Here is a 13,547-nt window from a genome sequence, read left to right on the forward strand (position 1 = left end):
CCTGTAATCCCAGCACTTTGGGAGGCTGAGGAAGGCAGATCATGAGGTCAGGCGATAGAGACCATCCTGGCCAATGTGGTGAAACCCCATTTCTACTAAAAACAGAAAAATTAGCTGGACATGGTGGCACGTGCCTGTAATCCCAGTTACATGGGAGGCTGAGGCAGGAGAATTGCTTGAGCCAGGAAGTCATAGGTTGCCAACCTGGTGACAGATGAGATTTCATCTCAAAAAAACAAAAACAAAAACAAAACAAAAACAAAAAAAAGAAAGAAAAAAAAAGATTCAGTATTTCATCCCAGTTTCCCTGAGCAGTATTAGAAAAGCTGTGAAAAATATTTCTTTTCTCTATCAATTCTCCGTTAATTTTCTTAGTCTGTTTTCAGGTAAGACCTTATTTTTATTTATATGCTGGTATGCATTTTAATGTGAGAAAATGACAGATCTCTAGTTGAGGAAGAAAACTTGTTCTGAGTTTGACTTTTTTTCACTCTCTTTTTTTTTCCCCTTTTTTTAATTGCATTTTAGGTTTTGGGGTACATGTGATGAACATGCAAGATTGTTGCATAGGTACACACATGGCAGTGGTTTGCTGCCTTCCGTCCCCTCACCTGTATCTGTCATTTCTCCCCATGCTATCCCTTCCCACCTCCCCACCCCCCCGCCCCTCCCCCATTCCCCCCAACGGACCCCAGTGTGTAGTGCTCCCCTCTCTGTGTCCATGTGTTCTCATTGTTCAACACCCGCCTATGAGTGAGAATATACGGTGTTTGATTTTCTGCTCTTGTGTCAGTTTGCTGAGAATGATGGTTTCCAGGTTCATCCATGTCCCTACAAAGGACGTGAACTCATCGTTTTTGATGGCTGCGTAATATTCCATGGTGTATATGTACCACATTTTCCTTATCCAGTCTATCATCGTTGGGCATTTGAGTTGGTTCCAGGTCTTTGCTATTGTAAACAGTGCTGCAATGAACATTCGTGTGCACGTGTCCTTGTAGTAGAATGATTTATAATCCTTTGGATATATACCCAGTAATGGGATTGCTGGGTCAAATGGGATTTCTATTTTTAGGTCCTTGAGGAATCGCCACACTGTCTTCCACATGGTTGAATTAATTTACATTCCCACCAACAGTGTAAAAGTGTTCCTATTTCTCCACATCCTCTCCAGCATCTGTTGTTTCCAGATTTTTTAATGATCGCCATTCTAACTGGTGTGAGATGGTATCTCAGTGTGGTTTCGATTTGCATTTCTCTGATGACCAGTGATGATGGGCATTTTTTCATATGTTTGTTGGCCTCCTGTATGTCTTCTTTTGTAAAGTATCTGTTCATATCCTTTGCCCATTTTTGAATGGGCTTGTTTGTTTTTTTCTTGTAGATCTGCTTTAGTTCTTTGTAAATTCTGGATATCAGCCCCTTGTCAGATGGGTAGGCTGCAAAAATTTTTTCCCATTCTGTTGGTTGCCGATTCACTCTACTGACTGTTTCTTTTGCCGTGCAGAAGCTGTGGAGTTTGATTAGGTCCCATTTGTCTATTTTGGCTTTTGTTGCCATTGCTTTTGGCGTTTTGGTCATGAAGTCCTTGCCTACACCTATGTCCTGAATGGTTTTGCCTAGATTTTCTTCTAAGGTTTTTATGGTATTAGGTCTGATGTTTAAGTCTTTAATCCATCTGGAGTTAATTTTGGTGTAAGGTGTCAGGAAGGGGTCCTGTTTCTGCTTTCTGCACATAGCTAGCCAGTTTTCCCAACACCATTTATTAAACAGGTAGTCCTTTCCCCATTGCTTGTTTTTGTCAGGTTTGTCGAAGATCAGATGGTTGTGGGTATGTTGTATTTCCTGTGAGGCCTCTGTTCTGTTCCATTGGTCTATATCTCTGTTTTGGTTCCAGTACCATGCTGTTTTGATTACTGTAGCCTTGTAGTATAGTTTGAAGTCCGGTAGTATGATGCCTCCTGTTTTGTTCTTTTTGCTTAGAATTGACTTGGCAATGCGGGCTCTCTTTTGGTTCCATATGAAGTTTAAGGTGTTTTTTTCCAGTTCTGTGAAGAAGGTCATTGGTAGCTTGATGGGAATAGCATTGAATCTGTAAATTACTTTGGGCAGTATGGCCATTTTCACGATGTTGATTCTTCCTAACCATGAACATGGAATGTTTCTCCATCTGTTTGTATCCTCTCTTATTTCGTTGAGCAATGGCTTGTAGTTCTCCTTGAAGAGGTCCTTTACGTTCCTTGTTAGTTGTATTCCTAGGTACTTTATTCTCTTTGTAGCAATTGTGAATGGCAGTTCGTTCTTGATTTGGCTCTCTTGAAGTCTATTACTGGTGTATAGGAATGCTTGTGATTTTTGCACGTTGATTTTGTATCCTGAGACTTTGCTGAAGTTGTTTATCAGTTTCAGGAGACTTTGGGCTGAGATGATGGGGTCTTCCAGATATACAATCATGTCATCTGCAAATAGAGACAATTTGATTTCCTCCTTTCCAATTTGGATACCCTTTATTTCTTTTTCTTGCCTGATTGCTCTGGCTAGAACTTCCAGTACTATATTGAATAGGAGTGGTGAGAGAGGGCATCCTTGTCTAGTGCCAGATTTCAAAGGGAATGCTTCCAGTTTTTGCCCATTCAGTATGATATTGGCTGTTGGTTTGTCGTAAATAGCTTTTATTGTTTTGAGATACGTTCCGTCAATACCTAGTTTATTGAGGGTTTTTAGCATAAAGGGTTGTTGAATTTTGTCGAAAGCCTTCTCTGCATCAATTGAGATAATCATGTGGTTTTTGTCTTTGGTTCTGTTTATGTGGTGAATTACGTTTATGGACTTGCGTATGTTGAACCAGCCTTGCATCCCCGGGATGAATCCTACTTGATCCTGGTGGATGAGCTTTTTGATGTGCTGTTGCAATCGGTTTGCCAGTATTTTATTGAAGATTTTTGCATCTATGTTCATCATGGATATTGGCCTGAAATTTTCTTTTCTTGTTGAGTCTCTGCCGGGTTTTGGTATCAGGATGATGTTTGTCTCGTAAAATGATTTGGGAAGGATTCCCTCTTTTTGGATTGTCTGGAATAGTTTCAGAAGGAATGGTATCAGCTCCTCTTTGTATGTCTGGTAGAATTCGGCTGTGAACCCATCTGGACCTGGGCTTTTTTTGGGTGGTAGGCTCTTAATTGCTGCCTCGACTTCAGACCATGTTATTGGTCTATTCAGAGTTTCAGCTTCTTCCAGGTTTAGGCTTGGGAGGATGCAGGTGTCCAGGAATTTATCCATTTCTTCCAAGTTTACTAGTTTATGTGCATAGAGTTGTTTGTAATAATCTCTGATGATGGTTTGGATTTCTGTGGAATCTGGTGATATCCCCTTTATCGTTTTTTATTGCATCAATTTGGTTATTCTCTCTTTTCTTTTTTATTAATCTGGCTAGTGGTCTGTTTATTTTGTTGATCTTTTCAAAAAACCAGCTCCTGGATTTATTGATTTTTTGAAGAGTTTTTTGTGTCTCTATTTCCTTCAGTTCTGCTCTGATCTTAGTTATTTCCTGTCTTCTGCTAGGTTTTGAGTTTTTTTTTTATCTTGCTCCTCTAGCTCTTTCAATTTTGATGATAGGGTGTCAATTTTAGATCTCTCCTTTCTTCTCATGTGGGCACTCATTGCTATATATTTTCCTCTAGAGACTGCTTTAAATGTGTCCCAGAGATTCTGGTATGTTGTGTCTTCGTTCTCATTGGTTTCGAAGAACATCTTTATTTCTGCCTTCATTTCATTGTTTATCCAGTCAACATTCAAGAGCAAGTTTCTTCTAGGAGTTACAAATACATAAAGCAATATCAGTTTTTCCACCCTTTACCAGTGTACTGAATTAAATTAGTACATAGCTTTAATGAACAGAAAAATCACTTTTTTCTTATGAGATTAGTATTAAGATGTTCAGTGACAAGTTATAATTTCCATTTAGTAAGACACAGACCACAAATAAAACTCTTTTTACATGTAGTAATAGTCATCTCAAATAAGTGAATATAGAAAATTTCTGATAATCACATATCGATATCAATGAGTTGGTATGATGGCAATAGTGCCTACCAGTAATATGTACTATATTACCTTATATGGAACTTAACCATGTACTGCTGATATCATCTGCACTGAATTTTCATTTGTGATTCTGCTTAACTTCATGCAGACTTGCCTTTACTCATTAAGTATCTGAGTTTAAATTTTATTTAATTCAGTAGGGCGTATATTTATGACATTTGACTTACTTTGTTTATAGGTGGCAGGAGGTATATTTTCAGGTACTAGACTTCCTCAAAATGTTATTTACTGTACCTTCTATGAATAGAGGTGGATTATAAAGAAGATAAAATACCAGTGATGTTAACAAATAACAAATTTTTTTTTCAGTTTTGTTAGTCTTCCTTATTACAGTTCATGCTGCTATTTTTGTATATAGCTAAATGTTATCAGCTCGATGCATTATTTTAAAATTATTTTGTCTTTAGATTGTCATAATGGAAGTGGAAGGCTTGAGGTCAGTTGCTCCCAATCGAATTGTTTACTGTACAATGGAAGTGGAAGGAGAAAAACTGCAGACAGACCAGGCCGAAGCCTCAAGGCCACAGTAAGCCAGTTGAAAAAAAATGTATTGTTGTTCGTGTGTTTGCTTAATCCTCCCCAAGAAACATGCCCTATTTATGTGCATAAATGTCTGGTATTACACTCTGAAACTGCTATTTGGCTAGCTTTGTCTCAACTGTGTTAGAACTAGCGTGTGCCTTTCTGGATAATGATGCTACAATTAGAATCTTGGCAGAATCCCTGTGTAGTGCAAACAGAAAATCCAACATGCAAATGCAAAGCTAATCATTAGACAATAAAACGTTTATAAGTCATTTCTAAGTAAAGCATATTTTATCATCATGTGTTATTTGAAAGGTAATACATAATTGTATTTCAGTTGCACGAATTATATTCTAATACCCTTTTATTTTTGTTTGTTGTATCTCTTGGTGATATAACAGTAGATACCATGATTCTGCACAATGACTTGGAATACTTACTGAGCAAGCTAGAGAAACAGTTAATGACTACCACACAATAATCAGAGTATAAAGCTGCTTTTTGTTGGCAGTTTGATGTTTCAGACTCTGGCAATGAGTTAATTAAATTAGTAAGATGTTCTCTTTAACTCATTCAAACTTGGGGAAGCATCATGGACTCTAGTGGAAATAACCAGGCTGGCCTGAGGAATTCAGATGCGATTTGCTGGGCCTTTATTTGTACGTTACCTTTAGAAAACATTTCTTTTTCTTCTAGTTAATCTTTATTCTAAATGTCCTGTAAGATTTAGGATTTTGCCTTATGATAACACCAATATGTGACCTGTTCATTCAGGAAACCTCTGCTGATATCCCAGTTAGGCACTGAAGATGAATCAGAAATTTTCACTTTCCTTGGAGCAGGCAGGATAGGGAGATGCAGAGGGTTATGTGTTAACAGCAGAGAGGTGCACAGAACAATAGGGGGCTGAAAAGAAGCAAATCGAAGCTTCTCACCCTGACCTAAAAGCCCTGCAGGCCTGCCTTTGACCAATCTCTCATTACCTCTGGGACCTTGCTTTCTCCTTTTGTTCCCCCAATCTTTTGCTATTTATCCACCCTGGACTTCATGCAGTCCCTAAACACGTACCCACCTGTTCTCCATGTCACATTTGCTTTCCCCTCTGCTTGTAATCATCTTCGCTCTTATCTTTATATGGCTGTTGTGTTGGCATTGAGAAAGCCAACTTAACCATCACTGAGAATAGTCCTTCCCGTTAACCCAGTGGGAGGTTTCGGGCTCACCACTTTTTAACTTTTGGACTGCGTTTTTATCTGTTTATTTTGCAGTGTGTTTGCTCCTGAGAAAATGACAAAACATCCCATTTAGTCTTATATCTGAGTACTTAGTAGGCACTCATGTGGAATTAGTCACAGTACATATTTGGGGGGTAATAGATACGTATATTCACAGAACTGTGTAATCATCACCACCATCCATTTTAGAATATACTCATCATTTCAAAAAGAAACTGTACCCTTTAGCTGTCAATCCCCCAACCACTCTAGCCTTAAGCAACCACCAATTTACTGCCTGTCTCTTATAGATTTATCTATTCTGGACATTTAATATAAATAGAATTATATACAGTCATGTGTTAGCATCAGGGATACATTATGAGAAACATGTCATTAGGTGATTTTGTTGAACATCATAGAGTATACTTACATAAATTGATATAAATATTTTTCCTTATATATATTTTTTATATGGAAAGCTAAATGTCCCAGCTCCATTACATTTTCCCGGCCCGATGTGCAATGCCAGTATCAAGTGCCATATATCAAGTTTATTCAAGTCCTTTGCCCATTTTTTTAAATTGAGCTGTTTGTCAAGTTTTAAGAGTTCCTCTGTTTTGGATACTAGGCCCTTATCATATATGTGATGTGCAAATCTTTTTCCTCTGTGAATTTTTTCACTTTCTTGATTTGTATTTTGAAACACATTTTGATGAAGTCCAATTTATTTTTTCTTTGTTGTTTGTACTTTTGTTTTCACTGCTAAGAATTCATTGCCAAAACTAAGATCACTAAGATTTAGCTCTATGTTTTCTCCTAAGACTTTCATGGTTTTAATCCTTATATTCAGGTCACTGATCCATTTTAAGTTGATTTTTGTATGTGATGTAAGAGTCCAGTTTCCTTCTTTTACATGTGACTGTTCAATTGTCCCAACACCATTTGTTGAAGAAGCTATTCTTTCTTTATTAAATGTTCTTTGCATCCTTTTTGAAAATCAGTTGATCATAGATACATGAATTTGTTTCTGGACCCTCAGTTATGTTTTACCAATCACTATATCTGTTCTTACGCCAGCACCACACTGTCTTGATTACCATTGCTTTGCAGTAAGTTTTGAAATCAGGGGTGCAAGGCCTTCACCTCTGTTATTTTTCAAGATTGTTTTGGCAATTCTGAATTTTGATATGAATTTTCAGAACAGTTTATCAGTTTTCATGAAGATTCTGCAGAGATCACCAGCTGAGATTCCAGTAGGGATTATGTTGTAGCTGTTGGTCAATTTGGAGCACACTCGCATCTTAACAAGATTAAGTCTTCTGATCCGCAGACATGGGATATCTTTCTGTATATTTAGACCTTCAGTTTCCCTTTCAACAGTGTCTTGTAGTTTTCAAAGTAAAAGTTTTATTTTTTGGTTACAACTATTTTTATTGTTTTATTCTTTTTTATTCTATTGAGAGTGGAATTGTTTTCTTAATTTTATTTTTAAATCATTCATTAGAAGTTATTAGAAATACTATTTTTGTATATAGATTTTATATGCATCAATCAACCTTACTGAGCTTGCTTATTAACTCAAATTTTTAATGGATTATGTAGATTTTTCTATGTATAAGACCACGTCATCTGCAAATACTTGTAGTTTAAATTCTTCCTGTCTAATTTAGATTTACATTATTTAATTTGTTTGACCAGTTGAATAGAAGGGGTAAGACAAGGCATGTTGGTGTTGTTCCTGATCATAGGGAGAAAGCATATAATCCTTTATAATTACATGCGATTTTAGCTCTGGAGTTTTCATAGAAACACTTAGCAGTTTAAGGAAATTCCTTTCTATTCCTAGTTTTTTGACCGTTTTAATAATGAAAGAGTATTTGGTTTTGTCAAATGCTTTTCCTGCAACTATTGAGATGATCATGTGGATTTTGTCTTTTATTCTGTTGATATAATGTAATATATTATTTGATTTTCAGGTATTAAATGAACCTTGCATTCCTTGCACAATTCCCACTTCTTCATAATACAGGATTTTTTGAATTTGTTACTGGATTTGGTTTTCTAGTGCTTTGTTGAAGATTTTTGCCTCTATATTCATAAGAGATATTATCCTTGTAATTTTCTGTGTGATGTCTCTGATTTTGTTATCAGGGTAATTGTGACCTTGTAGAATGAGTTTTTAAGTGGTCCCTTCAATTTTTTTGGAAAATATGAAGAATTTGTATTTTTTAAAGCATTTGGTAGAATTCATTAGTAGAGCTATCTGGGCCTAAGCTTTTCCTTGGGAGTGATTCTCTGATGACTAATTTGGTCTCATGTTATAGATCTATTCATTGTCTTTCTTCTTGAGTCAGTTTCACCATTTTGTGTTTATTTATTAGGTTGGTACAAAAGTTATTGCAGTTTTTGCCTTTAAATGTTAATGCCATTAATTTTTCAATTCATCTGTGTTATCTAATTTTTCTCACTCATTTGATCATAGTTTTAGTAATTATTTTTAGTTTCTATAAGGTCAGTAATAATGTCCTCTCTTCCGTTTCTGATTCTACTAATTTGAATATCCTTTCTTCTTTCTTAGCCCAACTAACTAAAAGTTTGTCCATTAAAAAACTATTTTAAATGACGTTTCTGGGATGATTTCCTGGACTCTCTTCTATTTTTCTATTCTCTGTTTTATTAATTTTCATTCTGCATTATTTACTTCCCCTTTTTAGGTTTAGTTTGCTTGTATTTTCACAGTATGTTAGGTGAAAAGTTAGGCTTTGGATTTGAGATCTTTCTTTTTTCTTAATATAGGCAATTGCAGCTATAAATTTCCCTCTAAGCACTGCTTCAGCTGAATTCATAAGTAATGATATGATCCCTCTTCATGTTCATTCATCAAGGTGCTTTTGATCAGTAAAATATTTTGTTTCTGTAGTAAATAGAGTCAATGGAAGAAGGTTCTTAGCTGCGGGAAATACAAACCCCAGGTCCTACCATATCACTTCAGTGGCTGAGGGAATTGAAGTCCGATCAGTCTGAAACCCACTGGAAGAACACTAGTGTCCCACCACTTGTTGGGAAGCTCTTTCATGGTCCTTAGATTATTTTGTTTAATCTACTCTACTGATAAACGAGGTTTCGAAGGAGTGCAACTTCTCTAATAATCACAATGCCAAGGTTTTTTCCCCCATGTAATCTTCTCTGTTTTATTTAGGCACAGAATAAAATCCATGTATTGCAGGTTAGATGATTTTTAGTAAATTTATACATTTGTGCAGCTGTCATCAAAATTCAATTTTTAAACATATCACTTCAGAAAGTTCTGTCATGGCCATTTGCAGTCTATTCCTGCTCCCACTCTCAGTTTCAGGAAACCACTGAACTATTTTCAGGCTCTGCAATTTTACTTTTCCTGGATAGTTTATATAAATAGAATCATGCAATATGTAGTTTTTGTATCTGGATTTTTTTTTTTTTTTTTTTGCTTAGTGTACTTTCTACAAAATCTTACATTTAATTGATACTTAAATATTTGGTTCATGAGATCAATTAACTTTTATCTGAAAGGTTATGTTATTTTAACACTTTTTTTAAACAAGTTTCATGGGATGTTATTTAATTTTCAGTATGTTCATAATGTATGTGAAAGGGCTTACGATAATGGGGAATGTGTACATGAACAATGTAAGTGAATTAAAATATTTAGAAATCTGAGAGGAAGTATTATAATAAGCCCCCAGTGGTCTTCTATTACTCTTTTGATTAAAATAACCTTTCTGTGTTTTCCCATGAACACTGAGTTAACTTTTAAAATAAATTAAAAGATTTGTGTTTATTATTGTATCCCAGGAACAGATTACCTTAAAAATGTATCTCATGAATGCTGACCAACTGCAGCTTTTTAGCAGTGTCATTATTTTCATACTGAATTCATCTTGCACCACAAGAAAGAGATTCATCTCCTTCATCATCATAGTGAATTATGGCTCAGACACGTTTTCGAAATTTTAATACTTGAACAGTTTGTGCTTTGTTGGAGATCAATTCATCCTTCTGTCTGATACTAATTACAGTACCTTATTTAGTCCATATTTCCAATAAACTTAATCAAGATTTCTGGCCATTGCCTATTTAATTCCTGTAGTTCTGATTTCCTGCCAGCAATTAGAAGGAAACAGCGTGTGAGGTTGCTACATAACTTAGAATATAGGACCTGGGGTCTAATAAACATGGTGTTGCTAGACAAGTTTGAGTTATGAAGAGTGATGGTGCGGCAATCTAATTTAAGAAAGTTTCATTTTAATTTTTATTTTGTAAAACAGGGAGGGGAGTGTGTATAAACTATATTTTTTAGTTATGGAGAAAATCCTATTATTTATGGACTTTTAAGTCATTGTTTCTAATCCCTTAGTGAACCAGAAGTTTTGTATGAATGAGATACAGAGGAATTGTTGCTACATTTTATAGCATTTACCCTTTCCAGATGTTTCATTTTAGTGTTAGCCCATACCCTTGATGATACCACTAAAAAGGAAATAAAGAGATAGTAGGGGGGATGACCAGCTGTGGGGTGGAGAAGGGGGAAAAAGATTTGTTGTGGTCATATAGTAGTCCTAAATGTCCTGATATGTACTTTTTTAAAAATTCCCTACCAGTATTGAGTATCCTTTGAGTGCCTAAACAAACACAGGAGCTAATAATACCCTATGGAAGGTGAAGATAGATCGTGGTACCAGGGTAATAAGGAAATTCATTATTAAGTAAGGAAAAACATTTAGCATGATATTTAACCTCTTTTTTATTTTTTATTTGTAGATATATGACATCACTGTATTACCCAGGCTTGTCTCAGACTCCTGGCCTCAAGCAATCCTCCCACCTCAGCCTCTCAAAGTGCTGGGATTACAGGTGTCAGCCACCCAGCCTTGAAATCTAACCTTTTGTTTTGTTTTGTTTTGTTTTGAGATAGAGTTTCGCTCTTGTTACCCAGGCTGGAGTGCAATGCCACGATCTCGGCTCACCGCAGCTGAGTAGCGGGGACTACAGGCGCATGCCACCATGCCCAGCTAATTTTTGTATTTTTAGTAGAGACGGGGTTTCACCTTGTTGACCAGGATGGTCTCGATCTCTTGACCTCGTGATCCACCCACCTTAGCCTCCCAAAGTGCTGGGATTATAGGCATGAGCCACTGCACCTGGCCTGAAATCTAACCTTTTAACAAATTTTTAGGTGTCCAGTGCAGTAGCACAATAAAATATAAGTGCACTGAAAATCATAGTAGTGAATTAAGGATTCATAACATTTGTTAGAAAAAAATAAAAATACCAGGAAGCAACACTGTTTTTGCCACACCCTCTGTCTCTCCTCCATTGCATAATGCTATTTTATTAAAAGCATTTGAAGATTAATGGGTCTCTGCTGCCCATCTCCTGAAAGTAATAAAAAGACAAGAAGCAATAAGAAAAACTAATGAATTGTGTATCATTAGAGAAATATATTTATGGATATTATGATAGAACATCTTTCTGATTCATGAAAATGATGGGAAATACAGTCTCCAGTACCAATTTCTGGAGACTTTAAATTCTTAACCAGAATCATAATATCTGTCAAACTATTGAAAGAACATTGCAGCTACAAATGGAATGCTTATCAGAATGACGAGGTACTGAGACAGTGTTTAAGAAAGATTAAATACAGACTGCATATAAACCAAGAGAATCTAACCATGCTTTTAAAAGCATATTAGTTTTCATTTTACTTCAGCAGTGTCAGAATTATTTTTGAAATATAATTCATTAGTCAGCTATTACAGACTAAAGTATGCTACATTTTTGTATGATCTATCAAAAACTGTGCCTATTTTTAATGAACCGAAGGCAAAACCTCAAACCACACAAAAGTTTCCTCTCCTCTCATTTCCATCTTCAAAATCATGACAGATTGCTTCTTTTTATATAAATAAATTTACTAGAGGTAACATTTCTCTAAGACTGATACTGTTGGTGCAGAACAAAATGAAGCCTAAAGAGACAAGCATTACCCAAATACAGAAATTTACATTCATTGAGAATTTATTTACAATAAAGGGAGCAATCCGGGGATCCTTATAATTAGAGGCATCTGACTTAATGAGAAAATATGATGGATTTAGATTCTAGATGTTAGCTGAAGAGCAATCATGAGCTCCAGTGAAAAACAGTATGAGAAAATTTGGGAGAAAGTTTATAGAATTATGATTAATGATATTTATTGTGGATTTACAGCATAAAATCATCACCTTATGTACTGTGACCATTTTTTTCAGAACAATCTTTTATAGCTATCGTTATTACTTGATTTGGTTTATGTAACAAATTATCCAGTGGTCTAAATTTGAAAGGGCTTAAATAGGAAGCTTAATACTTACCACGGCACAATCCACAGGTACTCTAGGATCTCTCTCCCATACCATCCTTGAAGACATCTCAGCAGATACCATATCATTTCTGGTTAATATGGGTGAAAGATAACATGTTCAGGTATTAAATTTTTCAGAACAGTTCAAACCAACACTTACACATTTCAGAATTTTTTTTTTCTTTCGTTCTAAATCACTAAGAAACCTGTAATGGGAAAAGGGAACTGTAGTCCCTTTTATTCACTCTTGTCTTTCCTGCTCATCTAATCTTTCTACAACTTTGGTTTAGGGTTGCAGTTGGCAGCAAGGGGAGAAGGTGTGAAATCTCTGTGTATGTAGGTACTTCTGTAGTTCTCCCTTGGTTAGCAAATGCCCTTTTATCATAGCAAAGGTCCACATGTAACCCTTCTCCAATGAATTCTTAGCAGCTCTCCCACTGCCAGGGACTTCTAACATCACTCCATTCCCTCACCAAATAACATATCCTGTGGCTGCCCTCTTTCCTCTTCCCCTGGGCTACTGGTTTAATAATATAGCCTGTGTATACTCTTTCTGCTTAAATTTCATTTCCTTAACAAATAGCTCAAATAAGGTAGAAGCTCCTTGAAGATAAGGGCTGTGTATTATGCCTTCTGCTTCCGCACTAGCGCCAGCTACAACAGTATGCCTCAGTAGGCACTCAGTACTCTAGTACTCTAATCATAGTACTTTATCTACTATTTAGAGTATCAAATAAATAAATAAATAAATAACCTCCTAGTCGGTCTTAGACTATGACACTTGGGCCAGCATCTGCCCAGATTAGTAGAAAATTCAGTCCTCATTTTCCTACCCCAAACTCCAAGTTTTTAGAAATTCGATGAAAAACATATTCACCATAAAGGGCCACTTCTTTTTCTTATGTGTGCTCACTTTAGGCTGTAGTTCCATGGTCACTTTCAGACTTTTGCTACCCTAACTGGGACAACGTTTTTCAAACGGTTAGGCTGTCTGAATAAACAAGACAGCTTTCCCAGGGATACGTAGGCACATGTATATTTTTAATAGGACTGATTAGGAACCCTCTAGTTCCATAAGGACCCTTTTCTAAAGGTCTTCTGCTCATTCCCATTCTCAGCCTCCCTTTCACAGTCATCCTTCTCCCACTTTTCAAAAGAGAGGTACACTTCTCACCCAACTCAAGTCTTAACAGTAGTGGTTCTTGTCCCAGAATGGAAAATCCTTCAGGGTACCATTCAAAAGGCAAATGTGTAATATTACTGTGAGTATTGAGAAAGTGATTGATTGATGACATAATAAATTTTCCTGCAAATTA

General features: G+C 36.1%; 1 protein-coding gene across 9 annotated transcripts in view; it reads left to right on the plus strand.

Annotated features, from left to right (window-relative positions):
• The window catches only part of CADPS2 (calcium dependent secretion activator 2), a 577,926-nt gene that overhangs the window by 252,342 nt on the left and 312,037 nt on the right, over positions 1-13,547 (plus strand). For all 9 annotated transcript variants that reach the window (XM_074379141.1, XM_039472830.2, XM_074379140.1 and 6 more), the window contains exon 6: positions 4,512-4,630. In XM_074379141.1, the coding sequence (XP_074235242.1) occupies positions 4,512-4,630 (119 nt within the window). The remainder of the gene's footprint in view (positions 1-4,511; positions 4,631-13,547) is intronic.

The sequence above is a fragment of the Saimiri boliviensis genome, chromosome 10, assembly GCF_048565385.1.
Source record: "Saimiri boliviensis isolate mSaiBol1 chromosome 10, mSaiBol1.pri, whole genome shotgun sequence".
Lineage (NCBI taxonomy): Eukaryota > Metazoa > Chordata > Mammalia > Primates > Cebidae > Saimiri > Saimiri boliviensis.